Source organism: Anguilla rostrata, chromosome 8 (assembly GCF_018555375.3).
Source record: "Anguilla rostrata isolate EN2019 chromosome 8, ASM1855537v3, whole genome shotgun sequence".
In the NCBI taxonomy this organism is placed as follows: Eukaryota; Metazoa; Chordata; class Actinopteri; order Anguilliformes; family Anguillidae; genus Anguilla; species Anguilla rostrata.
The window spans coordinates 40,525,780-40,551,313 of NC_057940.1; the positions used below are offsets into that span (position 1 = coordinate 40,525,780).

The 25,534-nt window shown below is 47.6% G+C and overlaps 1 protein-coding gene across 3 annotated transcripts in view; it reads left to right on the plus strand.

The window, feature by feature from the left end:
• The window catches only part of LOC135261706 (electrogenic aspartate/glutamate antiporter SLC25A13, mitochondrial), a 63,968-nt gene that overhangs the window by 32,869 nt on the left and 5,565 nt on the right, over nucleotides 1–25,534 (plus strand). For all 3 annotated transcript variants that reach the window (XM_064348245.1, XM_064348246.1, XM_064348248.1), the window contains exons 6-16: nucleotides 348–494; nucleotides 1,781–1,919; nucleotides 3,478–3,571; nucleotides 4,501–4,585; nucleotides 7,866–7,950; nucleotides 9,166–9,324; nucleotides 10,827–10,879; nucleotides 11,206–11,286; nucleotides 16,724–16,864; nucleotides 20,581–20,719; nucleotides 22,564–22,722. In XM_064348245.1, the coding sequence (XP_064204315.1) occupies nucleotides 348–494; nucleotides 1,781–1,919; nucleotides 3,478–3,571; nucleotides 4,501–4,585; nucleotides 7,866–7,950; nucleotides 9,166–9,324; nucleotides 10,827–10,879; nucleotides 11,206–11,286; nucleotides 16,724–16,864; nucleotides 20,581–20,719; nucleotides 22,564–22,722 (1,282 nt within the window). The remainder of the gene's footprint in view (nucleotides 1–347; nucleotides 495–1,780; nucleotides 1,920–3,477; nucleotides 3,572–4,500; nucleotides 4,586–7,865; nucleotides 7,951–9,165; nucleotides 9,325–10,826; nucleotides 10,880–11,205; nucleotides 11,287–16,723; nucleotides 16,865–20,580; nucleotides 20,720–22,563; nucleotides 22,723–25,534) is intronic.

The window sequence follows — 25,534 nt, forward strand, 5'->3', positions numbered from 1 at the left end:
TTAATAAATAAACTATGTAACCTGAAAATTATGTACAATCAGGGGGAAATTTTACTTCACAATGGCAAGTTTTGTAATGGACATATTATGCCTGCTCAAAATAGCATCTTGTAATTTGGAGACAACATTTTGGAGTTACAAGGTTTCATTGTCACAAAGGTCTACAGCATGCCCTCTCGATATCTGAAAAGCAAAAGATATTTAAATAAATGAAAAATCCCGTGGAAAAGGACTTCCAGTGTTTGTTTAGTTTTTGTTTCAGTCTCAAGAACTAGTTTCTGCATTCTGAGCCGGATGGCTCTCCCGCCAGCCAGTTTCCATAACTCAGTGTCTCCATGACTACACAGGAAATGCAACTGGAGCATGCAAGGCAGGCTTTCATCCAGAGGGACAAGGCCCGAACCGGCACTATCACTGCCCTGGACTTCCGGGACATCATGGTCACCATCCGGCCGCACATGCTGACGCCGTTTGTGGAGGAGTCCTTGGTCGCCGTGAGTCCAACTCGGTCGCCGCGACTAGCGAGTAGCCGCGAGCGGACCGCGAGCCTATTTCAGTGACGGAATCGACCATAAATCGAGCAGCCAATTCCCTCCAGTGCTTCACCCTATTTTAGAGGGGTTTTTTTTCCCCCCTTTATTTTTCCCCTTCGAGCACGGAGGTTTTCTGGTTTATGCGCGCAGCCCTCCACACAAACGCCGCCGCTCGTGCCCTCTGTCATTTTCTCTCAGCATCTGCCTCAGAGACCAGGGAGCTACGCTACCGTTAGTAAACACGCTCCCGCAGAAGCGATCGGAAATGAATTAGAGGTAACGTTCCCCTAAACTCCAGCTTTAAACACCTCGTCCTCTCATTTACGGGCCGCACATGAAGACTGGAAGAACCAGACCCGGTGTCTGTGAAACAGTTTTCTCTTTAAACGACCGTCGTACTGATCAGACCGGTGGAAAGGTGTTGGCTTACCGACAGAGGTCGGTTGAACCTGCCCAGTTAGGGAGCGTTTTCTGTTGTGCTGTAGGTCGACAGAAGTGTTTGAGGGGTACCTGTTTTGGTAGCTTCAGGCAAGACACTGTAAAGCTTACACTGCCATCTAGTGAGGGGTTGTTAGTGTGTTCCTCCCCACCCCCCACTGAATAACATAGCAGGTCACACATTTTTAACCTCCTAACTAGTCCAGTGGGCTCATTTATGTAGGCCAGGGGGGAATTCATTTTTGAATTTGATATAAAACCAAATCTGATTAAACCAAACAAGCAAACGGCTGAGAAATTAGCTTTTGTTTTTATGTGAGTGTAAGTAATGCTATGAAACCGCGTAGAAACCTGTCCTTCTGTGATGAGAGAGGAGGCTGCAGGCTTCAGGAATTTTAATTTGCATGCTGAGGCACAACACTTGCAGATTCTATTTTTGAGTCTTATTTCTTTTTTATTTTGTTTCCTGTTTATTAGGTGCCACTTCTCATGAAACATCTTAATTAAAACGGTTCTAGAACTTGGATCCTCTTAAATTACTACTGGGCTTCAAGCAGTAATTCTCCTCTGTATTTATTTAATTCCTGTAGGCATTGATGGTTACAAATTCTGTTAATGATTAGCGATCGATCCCTTTTTTCCCCGCTTTATCCTAAAAAAAAATAATCCAGGAGCCAGTTGATTCCCTCCGCCCCCCCCAAAATGTGTTACATATTGTTTGTGCATGTTTTTGCCATAAAACAGGACTGCATTCATGATTTTTTTTGCCCCCACATCCTCCCCTTGCTCTTGTTTGTACCCCCCTTCAGGTCGCTGGTGGTGGCACGTCCCACCAGGTCAGCTTCTCCTACTTCAGTGGCTTTAATTCTCTGCTGAACAACATGGAGCTCATGAGGAAGATCTACTCCACTCTGGCCGGGAGTCGCAAAGACGTCGAGGTCACTAAAGGTCGGTCGCAGTTTGCTTCCTCTATTTTTTCTTTTGTCCCTCCCCCACCCCCCCGTCCCCGTCCCCGACCGCGACCCCGCCTCACCCCCGCTGCCCTTTGTGTGGACGTGCCTGCCGGACGCGGCCCGGCACACACAAGAGGCCGATTTCCGCCGCCCCCGGTCCGTCTGCGATCCGCGGCGGTGTCTTCGCCACTTCCTCCCGGAACCTCCCCGTGCGCACCCCCGCCCCCTCCTCTGCTCGCCACTCAGTGTAAAAAAAAGGGGGAACCCCACAGGGAAATGGACAGAGGGGAGGGTTTCTCGAAAAGGGCCCCGAGTTTCGCCAGGCCCTGCGCCCGGTCGGTGAACCACGGAGCGGCCCGGGCCGAAACGCGTTGCCGGCGCCGCCGCCGAGCACGCCCGCGCCCCGCCCCGCCCCGCGCCGCTCGGAATGCGATGCTATCTGCCCCGCGGTGCCCCTCCGGGACGGCCCGCGTGCAGATTTACACGTCCCCCTCGCCCTCCGTCTCCAGCACGTCCCCTTCTGATTAGTACCTCATGTGGCGCTGGAGGAACCTTTGGGGGAAAAAAAAAAAAAAAAAAACCACAAATACCACCGGCCCCCAGCCCGCCGGCGAAGCCCCGCCCACCCCACCCCCGCCTGCACGTGCGGGCGCTCGTGTGGCCGCCTTCGCACTTGTGCGGGTGCCACACAATACAGGTAGAGACAGCCGGCCGGGGTTGCTTGCCGTCGAGTGTCCTTGTTCCCATTAGGTGACCGTAGATGAACCGTGATGGTCTCACATGTGCGCAGTGGTTAAGGAAGCGTACAGAGGGGGGGGGGGGGGGGACTTGTGGGCTGAAAGTGTTTACTGCTTAAGAGTAAACATGAGCTCTGCTGCATTGTATAGAGCGACGCACCAACCATGTAACAGCATACTGCTGCTCTTGAGTCACTGGATGCCAGTAATGGGACTCGCTATATATTGGTTCCTGGTTTGGGTTCAATGTGGTCTCCATTCTGGAACTGCTCTGCAGTTCTGTGGTTTAATCCATGTGGATTTGGAGACGTTCGTAAAACAATGAACCTGATTTAGGCAACCAAAAAAAAAAAAAAAGGCATAAAGAAATAACATGCTTGAAGGAATCCTTTAAATTGTTTCAGCGTATCAGTGTAAATTTGGGTGGTAATTTTCTGAAATGATGGTGGAAGGAGAACAATAACACCAGTAATAATAATTATTATGAAGAATAATTGATATCAAGATAGGAGTGGTACAAAGGCAGGCAAGACCATGCTGCATGAATGAACGTGTGTGTTCGCACTTGTGTGTGTGTGTGTGTGTGTGTGTGTGTGTGTGTGTGTGCATATGTGTGTGTGTGTGTGTGTGTGTGTGTGTGTATGTGTGTGTGTGCACGCGCACTTGTGTGGATACTCAGTATAATCAGGATTTAGTTGTTACTTAAGTTAATTTTGTAGTGTGGGTGATGTATTGTGTTTTCGTAACTGTATTTTCAGTTAGTACTGTACCCCAAAGAGAGGGCTGATGCCCTGTGCTCTGTCTCCCTTGCCTCAGAGGAGTTCATCATAGCGGCGCAGAGGTTTGGTCAGGTGACCCCCATGGAGGTGGACATCCTGTTTAAGCTGGCTGACCTGTCTGAGCCGCGGGGGTGAGTACAGCAGCGTGGCCCTCTCAGCCACCGTACTACAGGAAACGGTGATGTCACCACTTTATCCGCGCGTCTTTAATTACATCACACTGCGGCGGCTAACTGTCCCCTTTGTCTGTGATGGACATTATAAGCTTTATTCATACACGTCGGCCATGTTTGGTAGAGGCATTATCAAATATGGTTTTTAATACCTTTAAACAATGCTAAGATGCCATGTGCTATTCTTGAATAAATCCGCTCGCTTTGCTGTTTGGCCTTTCCCCCCTCTTTGCTTTTGTAAATTGCTGCCCTTTTTAATTAAAGCAAGATGATTCCTCTCTTTGGTGCTTCATCTGAAAAAGAGTGATGACCTGAACTCAGCCATTTTAATGATATAAACGACAGCTTATAATATTTCATGAAGCGTTTGTATTACCGAGCACAGAGATGATGCACTGTGGTAAAGCAGGATCAGCGATGTACAGGCTGAATTTGCGCCGACCGTAGGCTTGTCCCTGGGCCTGTCGCTGACCAAACTGATTGGAAAAACGGTCGACGTGATCAAAGGAAGTCGAGACGTCCGCTCGGACCGTCCGGATAAGGGGGTTTCGCGAGCTAAGCCCGCCGGCTTGGCGTTTCTGAGGGAAATTGAGGCGCGGCTCACGGATGTTACTGTACGCGGATCGCTTTCCTTACATCAGCGCCGTCCTCGCGCACCGGTAATTGCTTCTCTGGCGTGCACCTGATCGTTATGTCCTGCGCAACGCTATACTTTAATCGCCGCCGGCCCTGATTGGAGATGCCAGAGATAATCGTTCCCATGACGGTCGGAATTCTCGTCCGGGGTCCGGGAACGCCGCGCGGGCCCTGTGTTCGGAGGAAGCCCCGCCCCTCTTCTGCCCTGTAGCGCCCCGCGGTCAGCTGACTGAATTCTCCCTTCCCCGCAGGCGCGTGGGCCTCGTCGACATCGAACAGATCGCGCCGTTGGAGGAGGGGGCTCTTCCGTACAACCTTGCCGAGGTCCAGAGACAGGTAAAAAAAGAACTAAATCTTTCTGTGCCACGGTGTGCTTTCCTGTGAAGTACATTTCTTTCATACATATTGTTTATTGGGAGCTTTTGAGCTGTGTGTCCAGCATAAACAGTTGTTGTCACTGCTGTGACATGGCCTGTTAACTGGAATCGGGGCGTCAAACTCCCCATTGCCAAATTTTAAGAGCAGGTCGCATATAAGCTGCCACTTGAGACCACCAGGGAGGGAGAGCTTCAGTTGGCGGTATTGCCTTCACCTCCTTTTGCAAGTACAGCTCCACTTTTTGTTCAGGTGCGTGCAGTCTGTCTGTGGTAAGTGCAGAGGAAGTGTACTCCTCCTGACTAGGGCTGTGAATGAATGTCTGAATATTCGGCTACTCGATTTAAATTTAAAACTCTGCCAATGCAAACAAATAAGGAGCGTTTAATTCATTTTCATAAAATTTGTAGCCTATGATGAAACTGTTTAACTATGTTAAAACGCACTAAAAATGTAGATGTTACCCCTTCCAAATTCAAACGGACAACATTAGACAAATGGCGGTTGACAAATCCAAGTGAGCAAAGTTAGCCTACTGCCAGTAACGTTTGCGTTAGCTGATCTGCTAGCCAACACAAAGCAAAATCATCGTAGCGCATCGTGGAATTATTTCATTCAAGCAAGCAGCGAGAATGTGAAGTGCAAATTGTGCGGCACAGTAATAATATTCACAGGCGGAACAGCTAGCACTCAGAATGCTATGAAAGCAAAGCACACGTCACATCCTGCCCTCGCCAGCACAGACACGGGACAACTGTCATCTCGACGGTCGTCTCTGATCTCTTTAGTATCTAAATACTGTTTAAGTTGAGAAAACGAGTATCCAAGTACCGTTGAGTAGAGAAAACGAGTATCCAAGTACCATTTGAGTAGAGAAAATGAGTATCCAAATACTGTTTTAATAGAGAAAACGAGTATCCAAATACTGTTTGAGTAGAGAAAACGAGTATCCAAATACTGTTTGAGTAGAGAAAACAAGTATCCAAATACTGTTTGAGTAGAGAAATCGAGTATCCAAATACTGTTTGAGTAGTGAATACGAGTAACCAAATACTGTTTGAGTAGTGAAAACGAGCATCCAGATACTGTGTGAGTAGTGAAAAGAGTATCCGATTGCCACATTATTCATTATTCACATCCCTACTGCCGGCACAATGACTGCGTAGCTGAGCTGGTGGACTGCAGTGTGACAGGGAGTGGCAGCTGGCTGTGTGCGTCTCAGAGGAAGCAAATGCCAGTCTGCACTGTTTGGAGTTGACAGAGGAAGTAGCAGTGGTGGGCTTATATACACATTTGAAAAAGATCTATAATGATTACTGTTGTTTTTTTACTTGAATTGTTTTCAGCTACTAGCACATGGTGGGCTATAGTCACCTGCTAGATGATGTAATCCACACAAGTTTATATTCAACCATATATTTTCTAGTATAAATTTAGTTTTCACCATTCTGCTATTGCGGTTTTTGGGGTCCAGGTATTGCGCAATTGAAGCCAAGCTTTGAACTGCCTTGTTAATTTGCTGTTTATCTGTACATTTTTTTTTGTCTAAACGTCTATTTCAGGTTGACACAAATTTTGTTCCTGTCTATGGAGGCACCTTCGGCCTAACTTTGGCTGAAAGGTGTTGAAGTGCAGGACTGTTCTACAGGGAGAGAAGTGTGCTGTAAACGCTGAAATGTGTGTTATTGCAGATTACGGAGGCTTACGCGGTAATCGCTGTAAACGCGGGCCGTCTCCTCCGGCTCCCCGCTGCAGTTTCCGCAGCCGCGTGACTTCACCGCTCCCGCCCCGGCCCCGCGGGCTGCAGCGAGCTACCTCCAGCGGTTCGGTCGGCCGGCGCGGAAAAGAGCTGCCTCTTTTTCAGGCAGCAATTTGGTCTGGCACAAGAATTCTCAAACAGAAAAAGTCGTAAATTGTCCCCCCCCCTCCTCCCCCCCCCCCACCCCCCCCTCCACACACGCCTCCCCGTCTTCCAGCCGTCCAAGATCGTTTTCGTTTTCAGATGTGCAGACGAGGGAAATGAAAAACGACGGAGCGGGTCGAGAACGGCGGCTCGGCGGTGGCGGGGGGGCGGGGGGGGGGGGGCTGGGGGCGGAGGAGGGGGGTTGGGTTGGGGTTGGAGAGGGCTGGTGGGTGGGGGTTGGGGGGGGTGAGGCAGGATGTTCCTTTCTGTCAGAAGTGCTCCCAGACTGCGCGGGGCGAAGCGGCTCCCTCCGCGCCTGGCTGGTTCCGGTCGGGGCAGAGCGGAGACGCCGGGGCCTACCGCAGCCAGCCGAGGGGAGGGTTTGGCCCGCGGCCCGGGCCCCCTCGCCCCCGCCAGCCCCCGGACCCCCCGCCGGAGCGCCAACCACGAGCGGGACCGCGGCGCGGCGGCGTGGGGGTTGGGGGTTGGGGGAGGGGCCCCGCGGACGGAACTCCGAAGACTCCCGGCAGGTAGCGACAGGTACCCGCGGCGCGGAGAGGGCGGGGCACGGCGCTTGGCTGGCCGCTAACGCTCCGGTCGCGCTCCCGCGCGGGTTCGAATCGCCCGAGGCCTCTTGGCCCCGTCCGCTTGACTAACACACGCAGAATGGCGCAGCAGCCCCAGGTCTGGGGAGAATCGAACCTGGACTTAAATCACAGCTTGTTTTTGTTTGTAATTTTTCTTTTCCCTCCTCCTTTCATTAATTCAGCAAAGCAAATTGCAGGAGTTTGCTTCGCAACAGAACGGAATGCGCTCAACAGAAGCACGCAAGGATCTGTCACAGCCTTAACAAACTGAAAGTCAGATCACTTAATGACCAGCTGCTTTGTTTAGTTAAATGGTGTGTGTGTGTGTGTGTGTGTGTGTGTGTGTGAGAGAGAGTAACGAGAAGAACTGTCTGCATTCTCTGCATGATTCCTGAACATGCACACCGAACTTCTTCAAATTAAGCTTTTTAACTCAAAAAAAGCAAAAAAAAAAAAAAAGCCCAGGGCATGATAATCATTAAGCATGTTGAGGCTTTTTTTTTTCTCCGAGACTGAAACATGTGGAATCGGAATGGGTGGCAATGCTACCGCTAGGCTTTCTATGACTGGAAATGACTGGAAATGTTATTCTGGGGTGGGTCGAGTCAGGCTAACCCCAGAGATTGTCCTGAAACCATGAATGCCCGCCCCCCCCTCTGCTGCCCTTTCGACAGCCGTTTGACTCTCTTCCCGTCTCTCTGTCTCTGCCCCCCCCCCCCCCCCCCCCCCCCCACCCCCCACATCTGAGCAGCAGTCCACCGGCGAGGTGTCCCGCCCCTTCCTCGTCCAGGCAGCCGAGTCCGCCTACAGGTTCGGCTTGGGCTCAATCGCTGGAGGTGGGTCACGGATCGTTGTGTTCCTAAACCCCCTCATCCACCCCCCCCCTCCCCCCCTGCATAACCTGCCCCCCCTCATCCACCCCCCCTGCACTCCCTCTCCCCCCCCCCCCCCCCCCACCTAACTTTCCTCCCCCCTCCACTCACCCCCCCCCGCACTCCACTTTTCCCACCCCACATAACCTGCCCCCCCCCGGCCCAGCCCCCAGCCCCCCGTAGGGCCTCACGGGGTAAGCGGCACAAAGCTGCCCCATTGCCTTCAGAAGGCGACGTCTCCCAGGGCGGGGGCGGTGGGCGTGTCCCGCGGGAACCTTGTGTGCAGATTCTTTTGTACCTGTCACTGATCAGAGGCTTTTCGGAGGTGGTGCCTCCTTGCCTGGTTTGGCTCCAGACGGGCTTCACCCAGAGACAGGTTAATAAGGAGGTAGCGCCCTTCAGTACCCTTTTTAATTAAAACCCGTCAGCATCGCAGCCCTTTGTAGCTAGCGCAGTTTTTTTTTTTTTTTCTCTTTTTTTTTTTTTTTTTTTTTTTGGAGATGAGGTCTAATTGATGAGTTTAAAGTCATGTGACTTCTTTGTTTTAGATTTTTTTTTTGTGCGTCCTTTTGCGCCCCCTCTCGGCCCCCCGTTGTAGGCCCCAACGCAGGTCATTTTTTTATTTTGCTGGGTTTGGGCGTTCAAGGTTATACACTTAAACGCCTGTCCAATTGCTCGCGGCAAGTAAAACTGTTCAGCCGCTTGCCTGGACAGGGCTGGTTCGTAATTCTAGGACAGAAGCCTGAGTCGCGTCTGAGAAAAAAAATGTTACAAGGCCAGTGTCACATTGGTTACTGAGACCACTGACCAATCATAGAATCAGGAACATTAGTACAGTAAGGTCTTGACTGATGCCACAGATATTACTGCGGAACAGACTTACCTGACAGTTGAATCTCTCACTCATTATGTGTTCAGTTTTAAATAACGGGAGATTTTAATTAATTAATTTTTTTGTTGGGGGGGTGGGGGGGGGGGTTGGATGTGTTAATCTTATTACAGAGGCTTTGAGTTTTTTATGCAACAAGTAAACTTTGCCATATCGGAGCAGTATAAATGTAGTTTGAGCAAGTAGATTTCTTACCAACATGGCCGACCGGACAAGTGTGGGGAAAAAACAAACCCTTAACGCTGAACCCTGCTTTGTAACCGGTCTCTCTCTCTCTCTCTCGCCCTCAGCTGTGGGCGCCACCGCGGTGTACCCCATCGACCTGGTGAAGACCCGCATGCAGAACCAGCGCACGTCGGGCTCCTTCGTCGGGGAGCTGATGTACAAGAGCAGCTTCGACTGCTTCAAGAAGGTGGTGCGCTACGAGGGCTTCTTCGGCCTCTACAGAGGTCAGTCTCCGAAAAACCGCGAAACCGTTACGCGGACAGGGGGTCGGGGGTCCCGGCGACCGCTATCCCTTTGTTTCTACGACGGCTCACGCGGAGGCCGCGAAAAACGGGGCGGCCGTTGCGTCGGCGTCCTTCCCGAGCGAAGGGGCGGAGAGAAGCGCGCGTGGAGGCCGTGCCTGCGTAGTGGCCGCCGTCCGCGGCGCTCGGGTAGCGAGCGCTCGGCGCCTCTCTCTCTCTCTCTCTGTGAGGATGACGGCCGTGGAGGCCACACCGCTAAAGCTAGGATAAGAATTCGGGGCTAGACGGAACGTGCTAAAGCTTTATCTGACGCCCGTTACCTTTCCCCGGCTCACAAAGGCTTCCTCCTGCCGCTTGCTGTTCGAATCTGAGAAATAGAAACGAGCGAACGATTGCAGGGACGGTTTCTTTTGTGCGCGCTGGGTTCTGAAAGACTTTCCGAGGCAGAGGAACACAGCGAAAATGGCGGTACGTGTTCCGTTTCACACCGGAGCTCGTTCCAGCTCTGGAGCTCCTCGCGGCTTCTTTAACGGCTCGGTCGGGGTCTTGTGTCGCGCACATGCGAGGCATTAACGGCGGCCCGACCGCACGCCTCCTGGATGAGTGACGCCGCGCCCGCGCGAGCGTGCTGGAAACGCGGAATGAGGACTCTGACTAATGGTTTTCATAACTGTTCAAGAATCGGTTTTCTACTTTGCTGGAAGCTGGATTTACATACCGCGTATAGAGTTTCCAGGCGTCGCGAAACGGCGAAGTTAGATGCTTCCAAAAATAAAATTCAAAGATCAGTCTCCCGCCGCCCCCTCCTCCCCTCCCCTCCCCCCCGTCTCTCTCTCTCTCTCTCTCTCTCTCAGTTCTCCTGAAATCGGTTAAGTGCTTCCACGTTGAAATCAAACGGTTGCGAAAGACGCACGTGGATCCGATTTGCTCTGAAACAGTAGCCCTGATGATGTCATTGTCTCAGGACCCTGTCTAATTAACCCGGCGGAGTCGAGTGCCAATCCGAGCGGCTCGGCGGCGAGCGGCGTCAGGAGAAGCGCTCTCGGGCGGCCACGCCCGCGTTTCATTATCATACGCCAAAGCCGGTGTAATGATACCTTTCCGCCCGGTGTCTGCGAGGCGTCGCCGCGCTCTCAAACCCCCCCGTCATCCGTCTGTTTGTTACTCGAAGGAGGTGGGAGGGGCTCTCTGTGAGCTCAAAATGTGATTAATTGGTTTATCTTTAACCGGCTGGAACTTTTGCATTGTAATTTGGTAAACTGGAGAGAGTGTATGGAGGCGTATAGTTTCTTTCACGTCGTAGCCCTCTTAAAAGGTTTGATGTCTAAACGTTTCACGTCAGTCTCTCTGATTAGCTCGGGGTTATAAGACTCGTTGGATGCCGTGGGCCTAGGGCTGTGTTGAGGAAACTCTGCAGCCCGCGAGTCCTGCTTCCTGGCCTCGCTCTGTTTTTTTTTTTTAATCGTCGTGTTTCCTAATTATAGGTCTGGTACCGCAGCTTCTGGGTGTGGCTCCAGAGAAGGCCATAAAGCTTACAGTAAGTGCCTCGTTCCACCGCACGCGCTTAATCCAAATCAAAATGGTGCCTGCTGCCTTTTCCAGGGGACACATTTCATCTAGGAATAGCTTTTGTTTCCCTCTATATCCTCTCTGAAGGTCGGTTTAGCCGCTGCGGCCTAGCACATCAGCAGGGAAGCTGGAGTTCATTGGCAATAAAAAAAAAGGACTTATATTTTGCGTCTTGCATTATTTCTGACTATTGTAGCCTCGCATACAGTCCTAAATCACGATGCTGTGCCGCTAATGTAGTAGTGGCTTGTACAGAATGTGCTTGTGTTTGATATTTCGATGGTTATGTTACAGGTGAATGATTTTGTCCGAGGAAAAACTGTCCAGAAGGATGGAACGATCCCACTTCCCGCTGAAATCCTTGCTGGCGGATGTGTGAGTAACACCCTTAGACTACACATTAACAAGGCGGTCAAATCGCTGACACAGTAGCGCCACTGCTTTCAGTCATTATCTGGAAAAACAAATAATTCGTTCATTACACACCACGTATAATCGCTGGTTTGAGTGTGTGTTTGAGTTGATTTCGAACCACCTTCTGCACACATCCCATCATTCCACAGTTTGACGTCTTACTTGGCCAATGTCAAGCATACGAATGTGTTTCTCTTTGTTGGGTTTTGTTAGTGAATGTAAGTGCTAGAAGGCACCTAATTTTAGGCACCTTGCATAATTTTATCGTTTATTGTAAGTTGAAACAAAACAGAGGGAAAGCGAAAGTTGCGAAAGGGAAAATGGTCAAGTGAGTGTAGCAGTGTGATACAGGCCAAGCAGTGTTGTACATTTAGAGAGAAAGCCTGTTTGTTTGTAAGACACTCCCCTCAATCCGGTTAAACTCAGTTAGCTACTGTGAGGCCAACTGCGACACAGTCAAACCTTGTCCAACCTTTCCGAGATTAATTCAGTGCCATATTTTTGAAAATGGCTCGCTATGATGAGGTACGGCAGAGGAAGTGAAACGTTGCAGCCGGTGAAGATGACCTTTCCCTGAGTGATTGACACCGTGGGCTGTGCCTCAGTGGACATGATGAAGTGCGCATTCCTGACTTCATACGTGACATTGTTCTTTGGGTCAGACCTTCATTGACGTCTGTCACTTAGCTATGCATGCAGAGCTTGAAAACTCTGTTCTGTGAATGCTTGAATCGATTAATTCATCGGCATTTAATTGCTGCAACTTGCGGCAAATTTAATATCACTAATCAATTTCATCTTCACCTGCCTGCAAGATGGGTTGTTAATGGTGGACTTGTCTTCCTGTGAAAGTAGCACGTTGCTTTATTGCACCAAGAGACCTTCCTGAACAAAACTGGCCAACAGGTAGGCTAATCTACCAGATAGCAGAGTTAGCATAGATGTGAGTCAGCGTGGGAACATCTGCAGAATGTGACTTCCCCCCTGGAGAAACAGGCTGGGGACCTATGACAAAGCTAAGTGTGCTAATTGTGAGTAATAGAATAACATTCATCTATCAGAGCACCAGACTGGCTTGATTGAATCCAGCTAAACTTCTGTCTTATGTGGCCAAGTGATTTTGATTGAATCCAGGGCCACGCAATATCTGGATTAGTCTTGCTCTGGCCGTGCACAGTTTCAGTTTACTCCGAAAAATGGCGTACGCGCCATCTAGCGCGACATGCGCGCGCCCGTCTTTTTAAAAAAAGGTGGTCGTACGTTCATCGTGCAGTTTGCGATGCGTCGAATCCCCCCGTGGTCTCCGTTTGATGTCAGTCACTGAGCGTATTGGATTTTCTGGGAGCCCGGGCGAATCTTTGTGAGGATCTGTGAAGGGGGTGGGGGGGAGGAGTCAGACAGGTACTTCTCCCCCCAGGCAGCGGCTGTAGATTAGCGAGCGTGCCTTGTGTCTGGAGCGCAGACGGCCAGATCGGGGCTTTTGTGCCTGCCACATGAGACGGACAGACGGGACGGCTACCTGAGAGAGCCAGCGCGTTTGATCAGTGACCTGTCAGGGGCCGGCAGGTAAGGCCCAAGCCCCCCCCCAGCCGACTCCCCTCACGTCAGCGCCCCTCAATGAAAGGAGGCCTTTCATTCCTTTTTTTTTTTTTTTTTTCTGAAGCCAATGGGCCAAACACAGAGTTTCAGGACAATTTATACCTAGAAATGCGCCTTCTGTACATTTTCTTGCGCGTACTTTTTTACCTTTTATTTTTTTACATTTGACTGGGCATCAGAAATGTAATAAAGTATTTGAAAAAGTACGTATAAAGGCGCGAGTAGCTAAAACACAAATGCGGTCAGAATATGAAAGTGCGGCAGACGCGGGAGGCGTGCGTGTCCGCTCGCCACGTTAGGCCGGTGTCAGAACGTTTCTTCTCTTCGAGTTCTCGTTGATTCAGCAGATTCTCGTGACGGGTCCATCGGCGCTGCCAGAGCCCGCGGAATTTGCCCTGGCGAGCCTTTTTCGTTCGGGTGCTGGCTTCTCCCGGCCTGTGCCTCGCGCTCCCGAATCCTTGCTTATTTATGTTTAATAAATGCTAAACGGAATTGTTTATTTGATCGAAGTAAAACGGAGTTTAAAAAAAAAAGAAAAAAAAAGCTGCGATCTGCCAACAGTGGGCGCGGTTCCGCAGTGCTATTGGAAAATATGGGGTGCTGCAGGGAGAGGGATTTAGGAAACGAACGGGGCGCTCGCTGAGAGAGGGAAGCGTGTTAATAAAGCGCCCGGCCTATCGAAAGCCGCACGCGGAAAACCGGCGGCACAGCGCCCCCTCTCTTCGTCTCGCCGAAATTGGCACTTTTGAGACGCGGCGTGCGTTTAAGTGCCGCTGAGGCATGATGGTTATTTGGTAAGGACGTCAGGCTCCGCTGACGGACGCGCTGGCACTACGCTTATCTCCGGTCGGGCCGGCCCTCGTCGAAGCTCAAAATACGCGCCTGCGAGCCGGAAAGGGGCGGAAATTACGCGCGCAGAATAAACGCTTTGTTAATTTTCAGTCAACGGATCGCTCTCCGCCGCGATATGAACAGCTGTAAAAAAAATATAAAGCGCGTCAGAGCCTTCCACTTGCGCACGTTCGTAATTCTGGCCAAAAAAAATGTGCGAAGCGAGTTTATTTTCCTTCAGCCCGTGAGCGCCCGTTAGCCATGCCTAGGAGGCACCTGTGAAAGTGTAAGTGATTATTAATGGAGGATATCTAATGTTTGCTCCTGGCTTTAAAGCGGCTGTGTGGCTTTTTGAGCGCGTGTGTGGAAGTGGGAACTGCTGACGTGAGAGAGGGCCTCCGCGTGGCCCTCCTGACCCGGGCGTTCAGGCGGCCTGTCCCAGCGCGGCTACTCGAGCGTGCCTGCGCAGTTTCTCCAGTCCCTCAGGAGATCGCCCTGCCTTGTAATTACCGGGAATTAGCCGCCCCGCTCTGACTTTGTCTCTTGTAATCAAATATGCGCCTTTCTTTCAACAAACTACCTGCTGTTTTGTAAACTCTTTTTTTTTGTTGAAAAAAAAGAGAGAGAAAAAAAGGCCAGGACCCCCTTTCCCCGTTCCCTGAATCGCATAAATTAAAATGAATTGTTTTCTAATTATTACGTTTTGTTCTTTCCCCCTCCCCCCGACCGTTCAATCTTTTATTGTTCAATTGCTGTTGAGGTCGATTGATTATTCAATTTGGCAGTCTCTGGTATGCCTGTGGTTCACTGTACAGTTTTTGACATTTAACAGGTTTGGTGTTCAATTTTTTATGAGCCAGTGAAGAACGACAAACAAAAATGTCTCTGCATAAGTAGACACGTCTGTTCTCTAAATTTAATTTATTTAAATTATGTCCAACTGTCGAATGCAAGTTCCCCTACTAGTAATTACTAGTTATTTTGTATGGAAGAGCGAAGTTTGGGTCTTTCACTCATTCCTGTTTAAAGAGTGCCTTCAATAAAGAGATTGCATCTTTTTCTAAAAATATGGTAGCACTTATAAAAAGGACTTTTAACTGAACACGGGCGTAGATTTGAGACCAATTTAATGCCTTCCCGTAAGATATAAATACACAAACAATTCAGCATTCATATACTCCGGCAAAAAAGCAAACAGTGCATGCCTTTTTATGGGTACCCAAACGAAGAAGAAATCCATGGAAACTGATTTCTATCTAATTGCTTTCTGGCGCTTTCTGCGCACAGTGTTAGTAACCAGGAGCAACAGGAAAAAAGATAGGGCGAGAAATAAGAGCAGGCCTGAAATGTTCTTTCTTTTTATCATTCTGAAGAGGCGGCAGCCAGCCAGGTTTTCAGAGCCTGAAAGTGTGGCTGCATTCAGAGATAGCACATGAAGGAGCCACTGTTTTAATAACGGTAAACGTACCTGAGCGCCTTCACTGAAATGCAGTACGCGTCCATGCATACACATACGCGTACACACATAATTATGTGGAACTGGAGAGGTCAAACACCACACAAAGAGGGGACAATCATTTCAAATAAAGAAAGAAGAAACTCCTCTTTAGCTAGAACTTGCCTTAAATGTCATTTATAATTCTAGTTTGGGAGGTTTTGGCTCTTTAATCAAGTCCACCCTCTTGCCGTTTCCTCAGCATTCAGCCTGAAAGGGAAGAAGATGAGCATTGTGTGCAGCGGTGGTATTCCTGTAACCAGCACATTCTGGTGGGAAGCCTGCTGCCCAGGGGCTGCACGCAGCACACACACACTGCATGTGACTCAAATATCAACATATAATAAAGTCCGATTTGATGCGATGGACCCAGACGCAGCCTCCTCTGTACACCCGTAGCGTCCTGTTAGCGGCGAGCGGCCTAGCCTTCCTGGAGGGCTGCACTCGTGGCCTGAATTCTCTTCTGCAGACGCATGAGCACGTATGCCACTACACCTGCTGTGGTTTCACATGGGTTAAGTAGCTAATTCCCTAATAACGTTCTCAGGTTAACAAAATAAAACAATACATGAAGTGACGCATTCCACAATTTACTGAGACTTGCTGATTGCTACACTAAATATGTATGACTGCCCCCACAAAACTATCTGCATCTCTGTTTGGATAATTATGTGAAAAATGCACGGTTTTCCCAAAAAGCACAAATGCACAACTCATTTGAGTGACCCTTTTTTAATGCTAGATATTTCAGCCAGCAGACAAATTATTAGAGAAAGTGGAGTATGATTACTACCTGATATACAGGTATCTATATATTAATTCAATAACTGTGGGCAAGAACAGAAATGGAGTATTAATGAGAATTACTGGCAATATTTCTCTTCACATGGACTTCAGGGCGATCTGATTTATTTTAAGTTACTGAATAAAATGGAGCTCAGTTCAAATACTGTTGCTGTGATCTGTTGCTAGCCAGCTTGCTCGTGTATTGCTAGCAGTGAGCTAGCTGGCTTCCACGTGACTGGCTGGATGTGAGAATTACAGGTTATGATCCACTCTCAAAAATTCACTCTTTTCTTTCCCCGTGGGTGCTCTTTGCTGATCAAAGAGAAACGGGAATGATACTAATTACATACTGCCCAAAAGAGTTCTGTTCTTGGAAATGAAACTTATTTTTAAGGCCCTTTATGTGTACATATCCATATATTGTATTTAGATTCGGGGACATGTCTTTAAAAAATGCTGTCTTGGCTATTGCCTGTGCATCTGGAGACTGTGTTTTAAGGAGTCGTCTTCAGACGCATAGCGATGAATGCAGAAGCCTCTTAAAACCAGCTGTTGCAGGTGTTGTGCTGCGGCATGCGACTGTAGGTGCAGTGACATGTTAATGTAGGTTATTCTCCAGAGGGGCGGTGACGGGCGGGAGCGGAGCGGAGCGCTGTGTAAATCTCCTCTTCCCCCCCCCGCGTCCAGGCCGGCGGCTCCCAGGTGATCTTCACCAACCCGCTGGAGATCGTGAAGATCCGGCTGCAGGTCGCCGGGGAGATCACCACGGGCCCCCGGGTCAGCGCGCTGTCCGTCATGCGGGACCTGGGCTTCTTCGGCCTCTACAAGGTGGGTCTCGGTCAGGCGTGGCCGCCGGCCCCCCTCCCGGGAAGCTCGCTACTGCCCCCTGGTGCTGCTCTCTGGATAGAGCGGTTGGGTTCTGCCCCTGGCCATTGATCTTCACTTATGAATTGCCAGTCATGTCTCTAATTTTATTTTTAAGTGGTTTGTTACCTGCAACAGTATTATTTACCCTTATATATTATATACTGTATATAAGGGTAAGTGCACATGTAAATATATATGATATGCATATATTTTATATAAATATTTGTTTATTATACAATTATAATATATAACATATAATATATAAAATAAATGACGTTATAATATTACAATATTATCTACGATGACATATACAGTATAATATCATAGTATAATATTCATGCTTTCCCATGTTAATGCAATGCAAACAGGTCCACAGTCTTCTCTGTGGTCTTTTGACTCAGCGATTGGTGCTTAAAAGTAGGAGCACACACTTCTGATTATTTTTCTGCAGGAATGATGTATTCTTCCTCAGTAAAGAGGAAGGTGAAACAAAACGTGGAAGATTGACCATGCTGCTCTGTACTTGAGCTGCTACAGAATTGCAGTGCAGCCCATTTATGGTGCTGGTGCGATGCACTGGTGAACAATCCAACTGCACTGATTTGTATAATGGGAGACGCATGATTTGTAATTCAGTTGCCTTGTGAGTGTGTAAATGAGGCCGTTATCCGCACGCCCTTGTATGTGTATGTAGAAACAACAGGAAGGCCTGCTTCCTGTTGAAGAGTCGCTCACACATGCAGAGTCATTTATTTTATGGAAAGATAGTAAAACACTGTTCAGTGTATGTTTTCTAGTAGAAGTGATTAAGATTATACACACACACACACACACACACATAATACATATAAGATTGTATTAAAAGAACACTGAAATATAACAGTATCTATATAAGATGATAAAATACTTAAAATGCTAAACCTTAGCCATATCACAGTCTGCTCTGGCTTAAGACTGCGATGCTAAAGGCATTGGTGATAGCCATCCAGCCAGGTGCGTCTCAGGTGCTGTTCTGCCGCACTCCTGCGATTCTGGCTCGCCTCTCTCCCTCGCATTCTCCAGTATCTGAGACACAGGGTGCTCAGCGGCCCGTTTATTTAGCAGCGAGCTCCCAGCAGGCCTGGGAACGCTAACGTGCTAACGGGCCGCTCTGGACGACGGGCGCCCAGCCGGAACAACGGCGGAGAACCTCGGCCTCAGTTTGGATGCTAACGCTAACGCGTCCTGTTGGGCTTGTTGTGGGCCGTAGTAAACAGGGTCTGAGGGGACCGTTTGCAGCTGAACGGAGTCGAGCCTGCCCGGAGATTAAAAGAGATCATTCCGGAAGGCTGGAGAGCCGAGGCAGCGGGTAGCACGCGTTTAATGTAAACAGACGCCTGTAAAGCGCGACAATGGCAGTAGTAATGCTGAGTCCCAAAGAGATTCGGCCATTTTATTTTAAATTTTTCTAATGTAAATGCTGTGTGGATCGGTCAGAACCTTCAGCAATTTAAAGGTTAAGTGATACATGTTAATGTATGCGTTTAACAGTTCCCAGATTAAAAGCAACATTTGAATAAACTCTGGGTGAATGAAAGGGTATTATTAGTGAACATTTCGGCTATTAATTTAGCTCTGTTTGATTTGCCAATAGTGCTCCTATTTTGTTCTCGCAATGAAAACATAGATTCCACAGGTGATTGTCAGCAGCTTTTACCTGTCTGTAAGGGGGTAGGAAACAGGGGCTAGAGTATAGTTTTAATAGAGAAGATGTGTATCGCTTGTGTGTGTGTCTGTCTGTGTGATTGTATGTGTGTGTGTATGTGTGTGTGTATGTGTGTGTGTGTGTGTGTGTGTGTGTGTGATGTGTGGTGTGTGTGTGTGTGTGGTGTGTGTGATGTGGGGGTGTGTGTGTGTGTGTATGTGTGTGTGTGTGTGTGTGTGTGTGTGTGTGTGTGAGTGTGTATGTGTGTGTGTGTATGTGTGTGTGTGTATGTGTGTGCATGTGTGTGTGTGTGTCTGCGCGCACGTTAAGAATGTCAAACCCATTGCCACCCCTGCCTGCCTTCTGTCCCCCGTACAGACAGACAATGCGCATTCACTGCGGGAGACGAGCTCCGGCCTGCCGTCTCCCAGACCGACTGTCTCCTCCAGCCCGGCCCTGCGTGCACAGAGCTGTCTTTGTCACTCTAATTACCCTGCTTTTCTCCTTCAGGGGAAGAGAGAGCGTGTGGGGGGGGGGACTGCGGGGGCTCACGACCAGCGCCGCCGCCGTTATACATTTTAACTAAGAGCAGGGCCTTCTCCCACACGGCACCTCCCTCACGCTTCGCCCACGAGACCGGCCGGTGCCTTCGGCCCGCGAGACCGCCGAGAGGTGAACCGCGATTGGCCGACGTCGTCAGAGCCGCGCCGCCGCGCCCTGAACGGCCTTTTCCGCCAGCGCACCGCCAAAGCGGCGCAGATGGTACGGACGGAGGAAGTCCTGATTTATGAAGGGGGTGGGGTGAGGTGGGGTGGTGGGGGCGATGTTATCTGGCGGTTTTCAGCAGGTAGTCCGCTCCTGTATGGGGGGGGGGGGGGGCAGCTCGGGGTAAGAGATACCGCAGGAATCCCCGCTACCTGTGTCCGCCGCGCGGATTAACCTGGAAGTTAAATGAAGCCTGTCTAAAATTGCACATCGCTTGGCATTAAACCGTTTTGCTGAAGGGAAAATCTCTCCCATTTCCTTCCCTTGGACGGCTGCCAGGGAGGGGACATGAGATGTTTCTTTGTTTATGAACGGGAAGGCCGTACAGTCAGAAGTCATCGAGTATTGAAATAAGTGTCTGAAAATAAACTCCCAGTGATGCTGTTTACATCATTATGCGACACACATCAGGTCCGAGCCTCATACGAGACCCAGGTTATGCCAGCACGCCCACGCAGGGAAACATTTGTTTTTGATTGGCCTGAACTTAGTTCCCCTAACCGAGGGGTTGATTCAGTCAGAGCACAAAATGGCTTTCTTTGCATTTTCTGCAAGAAACAAAAGAAGGCAGTTTACATTTCTGCCATAATGGAAACATTTTATATTCTGCCATGATCGAATAACTACTTTTGTGAGGAGAAACAACACTAACCAGAATTATTAAAATTTTATTGGTTAAAAGCACTTTAACTCTTGAAGTACCACATCCCCACCGCTGATGTTTTTATTTTGTTGTTTTTAGAATTCCTGTTGTTCATTTTAAGAAGGTATACTGTTCTGAATTTAGATTGGCAGAGCTATTTAAAGTCAGCCTTTTCTGCTAAGACACAGAATTCAGTTATCTGTGCTCAAAATTAAAACAGATTAACATTGCACTGCGCATCCAAACATATCTCTGCACTGTGCATTCATGTCTGTATTTTTAACAGCTTTCTGTTTTTCATATTTTATACCCCATCTTGGTTTATTTGTATTTTTATTTTTGTTGTGTCATTGTCTATACTGTGTGTAGGCCAATGTCTGCTTGTATATTAATACTTCTGCAAAGCTAAATGCCCAAACGTGGAGCAAAATGCATTGCAAATTGTATAGAATTGTTTAGAAATTGCCTGCAAAAATGACTTTTCCACTGAGAATCTTTTTTTAAAAGAAAAAGGGCTTAAGGGAGAACAGTCTGGAGTAGCGCTGTTTACACCGGTCTCTCTCCTCTGCTTCCTCCCTCCCCCAGGGCGCGAAGGCCTGCTTCCTGCGCGACATCCCCTTCTCGGCCATCTACTTCCCCTGCTACGCGCACACCAAGGCGGCCCTGTCGGACCAGGACGGGCGCGTGGGGCCGGGGAGGCTGCTGCTGGCGGGGGCCCTGGCGGGTGAGTGGCCCCGCGCGGGCCCGCCGGTAGCCAGCCGGCGACCGCTGTCTCCGCCGCGGTCGCCTAATTAGAGCGTTGGGCCGCCCGGGCCGGGTTTTCCGAGCGCCGCGTCTCCGCCAAGGAGCCGGGATGTTTTCCACTTTTAATACGCGGGGGCCTGGCAGCTCCCTGCGCCGCGCGGGGGCACAGGGAGCAGAGGCAGCCCCGCTGGGGGGGTAAACAGACCCTTCGGCAGCGGTGGAACCACGCAGAAAACCTCCGCCAAAGTCCTCCTATGCATTTCTGCTTTCTTGTTGTTGTTTTTGTGCTTCCTGCATAGAGGAATATGTGGAGCCTGCTTTTCACTTCGATATATATATTTCACTTTAGCGGTATTTCCGTGGTGAGAGCAGATATCGCTATAAAGACAATAAATACGGCCAAGCCAATATGGTTTGGAGCGCAAAGGAAAACGAATGAATACATTTCTTGCAGCCTCCCATGCGATTGATAGGTCGATATTTCTTCCTCCCGACTTTTGTCTGGACAAAAGGCCAAACGGAACATTTCTCGAAATGTGGAAAGACATTAGTTTGCGCGGAAAGATTTTTATTTTATTTTTTTTTCCGCGGTTTTTTCAACAGGAGCTACGGTTTAGGCTAATACCCTTAAGGGTCGCGTGTTTAATAATTTAGCGGGTTCCCTGTTGTTTTTTTGTCACCTGTTTCTCGACATTGGGAGGAAATCATTTCTGAAGGAAATTGTTTCGCTTATTTGGCGATTTACAATCTGCGCAGGAAATTGAATCGCGCGCTCCGTCTGCGGTTTCTGCACGGTGGCTTCTCAGCGGACGTCCCTTACGCAGGACAGCTGATACTGGCGTACAGGGCCCGCAGCTCGTTTGCACAGCTGCCTTTTTTTTGTGTTTTTTACAGGTGTGATTGGGGCGAATCGCCTGGCTTTAGGGTACGGGAGCGGCCTCCTCTCTGTGATTGGGACCCGTGACCCTCTCTTCCGGCCTGCGCTTCGGGTTCGAAAGAGACCGCGAGGCTTTCGACTGTGGGAGTGGCGGTTCACGGCCAATGTTTGCGCCCCCCATCCCCCCACCCCCCGCCCCTTCTAATTCGCTATGCCGGGGGGGGGGGGGGGGGAGGAAATGAAGCAGACCGCGCTCCCTCCTCGGCAATCAGCGGACGACATCGGCGGCGATTAAAAGCCGCCGCCGCCGACGAGGAGTAATTTCCCTCTCTCGTTCAGCAAAAAAAAAAAAAAAAAGGGGCGGGGCCGGCGAGACGTTGCGAGCCAATGGCGGCGTAGCTCAGGCGAACGGGCTGCAGCGTAGCGCTCTGCCCCGCCCCGTTCGGCGCCTCTCTGCAGGGGCTCCCGAGGGCCCTTACGTAGGTGAGGGGCTCTCGGGCCCCGCGGCCCCGCGTCTCCACGAGGAGCACTCAAACGCTTCATTTGGGCGTTGAGTAAAAAGGGCCCTGCAGCATCTATAAGGGCCCGTAATGGGAACGACAGGCCCGGGGAGGGGGGGGGGGGCTCGGTCAATTGGGGCATCTCCCCCCCCCCCCCCGGCAAACTCGTAAAAGGGTGAAAGATCGAAATATTATATTGGAGGGGGGGGGTTGGGGGGGGGGGGTGTTTAACGGCGAACGCGCTAATGCACCGCCCGCTCGGTCACGTTATAACCAGGAAAGTCACGCCAGCGCTGAAGCGTTGGAGAACCGGTGATATCTGTATTCAGATGTTTTTTTTTTGGTTTTGGGGCATTAGGGTTGGGGGAAAGCGTGGGTTGGGGGTGATGTGATTGGTTGTCGGGGGAAATGAACCCCTCAGGTGAAGCTGTGTGTGCTCCCCCTCAGGCATGCCCGCTGCCTCTCTGGTGACCCCTGCTGATGTTATCAAGACCCGCCTGCAAGTGGCCGCTCGTGCTGGCCAGACCACGTACAATGGGCTTCTTGACTGCTTCTGGAAAATCCTGAGGGAAGAAGGGCCTCGAGCTTTCTGGAAAGGAGCCGGAGGTACACATCCACATCTGTACACTGAGTGTGCTAACCTAATGCCTGTATAATGCCTGTGTGTGTATATATGTATAAAATATATAAAATATACAGTGAAGTCAGTATTTGGGCAGTGAAACAATTTTGGTTTTGGTTTTGGCTCCAGCACATTGGATTTGAAATGCATCGATGTATATGATGTTAAAGTGCAGACTCAGCTTTAATTTGTGAGTGTTTACATCCGTGTTCGTTGACCTATGGAGGAATTGCAGCGTTTTTTCATACATAGTCCCCCCATTTTGGAGAACCAAAATTACTTGGACAATAACCTTCTCAGCTGTTTCTTGGCCAGCTGTGTGTTGTTGCATAATAGGCCTATTTCACAAGATGGCGACCAAAACCGGATGTAGGGATACTTCGTTTCCAGTTACCGTTGCTACGGACGCAAGTCCATTTCTGACAGCGAAAAATTGAGCCTAAACAGCACCTCAAACACCAACATCGCAAGTTATTCAAATAGTTTAAGCAGCTCACCTGTACTCTTTGCGCGGTTTGGAGAATTGCCTCAGGTTGTAAACAGGAGCAGAGAAACATGGTTAAGAGATTCTTTTCTATTTTTCTAGCTCTTTGGGCCATTCCCTGTGAAATTTGGTGCCCCTACTTGAAAGGTCCTAATACCAAGAAAATAAGGACCCCTTAATGAAATCCGAATTATTGCCTTATTCAAATTTTAATTATTTAACGTTTTTGTTTGCTTATCCTTGATTGTACTGTCAAATTTTACTGATGCTAATGTTAAACTTGTTTTTCTCACTCAGTAGCCCATGAAGAAAAAAAAAGAAATTATTCAAAAAATAAAAACGGCTGTCTTGTGATATGCCTGATTATATCTGCACCATCTTTATATATTCAAAATTGTAATTTATATATTCAGAATTGTTATTTATATATTCGGGAATTAAATTGATATATTCAGAAATTGTACTTATATATTCAGAATTGTTATTTATATATTCGGGAATTGAATTTATATATTCGGGAATTGAATTTATATATTCAGAAATTGTACTTATATATTCAGAATTTAATTTATATATTCGGGAATTGAATTTATATATTCAGAAATTGTACTTATATATTCAGAATTGAATTTATATATTCGGGAATTGAATTTATATATTCAGAAATTGTATTTATATATTCAGAATTGAATTTATATATTCAGGAATTGAATTTATATATTCAGAAATTGTATTTATATATTCAGAATTGAATTTATATATTCGGGAATTGAATTTATATATTCAGAAATTGTATTTATATATTCAGAATTGAATTCATATATTCAGAATTGAATTTATATATTCGGGAATTGAATTTATATATTCAGAAATTGAATTTATATATTCAGAATTGAATTTATATATTCGGGAATTGAATTTATATATTCAGGAATTGTATTTATATATTCAGAATTGAATTTATATATTCGGGAATTGAATTTATATATTCAGAATTGTATTTATATATTCAGAATTGAATTTATATATTCAGAATTGAATTTATATATTCGGGAATTGAATTTATATATTCAGAAATTGTATTTATATATTCAGAATTGAATTTATATATTCGGGAATTGAATTTATATATTCAGAAATTGTATTTATATATTCAGAATTGAATTTATATATTCGGGAATTGAATTTATATATTCAGAAATTGTATTTATATATTCAATGAATTATATTCGAATGATTATATATTCAGAATTGAATTTATATATTCAGAAATTGATTTATATATTCAGAATTGAATTTATATATTCAGAATTGAATTTATATATTCAGAAATTGTATTTATATATTCAGAATTGAATTTATATATTGGGGAATTGAATTTATATATTGAGGAATTGAATTTATATATTTGGGAATTGAATTTATATATATTCAGAAATTGTATTTATATATTCGGGAATTGAATTTCTATATTCGGGAATTGAATTTATATATTCAGGAATTGTACTTATATATTCAGAATTGTACTCATATATTCAGAATTGAATTTATATATTCGGAAATTGTACTTATATATTCAGAATTGATTTTATATATTCGGGAAAGATGGCTAGCGGCAGTGCGCCTGTCATGACAGTTCCACCAAACATAAGCTCTACCACTCTTTGAGAAACAAAAAATAATAATTCATGTGTGTTAATACTTTGCCCTTGGTTATATAATCAAGACAACATTGTCAAAAACACGTTTGGAATGTCATAAAATCAGTTAGCGAGCTATATGTTATGTTATGATTAGCAAATTACATTTTAGACTGCTAGCTTGTTAGCAAGCACATATTTGGATATTCAACGTTGAAACTGCAGATGCACGTTTATTTTAGTTGTTAATTGTAATTACAAAATGTATTGATGGACATCGCGACAAGCCTACTTAAGATATATCAGCTGATTTAAAAATGTGTGGGTAGTTTTTATCAGCGATGAAAACAAACAGCTCGGTAGTGAACTGAACACCATTACACAGGCGATCTGACAAGCAATATAAATCTTTATTAGAACAAGTACAGCACAAACAGCATGTCACAAAATAGTAACGGTAGTACAAAACTTAGTTCAGAGATATTTCACTTCGGTATAATAACATAAGTAATTTTGTAGAGCCTAACACATTGTACTTGCATAGCATTTGCCTCCCCTGCTGACCGTCAACGTTAACAGAATCGCTTTTCCTCGCAGTTGTCAGGCTCCCTATTCATTCATTTTCGGGACAACCGAGAGGAACAGAGACGCTGTTAACGGACAGCAGATGTT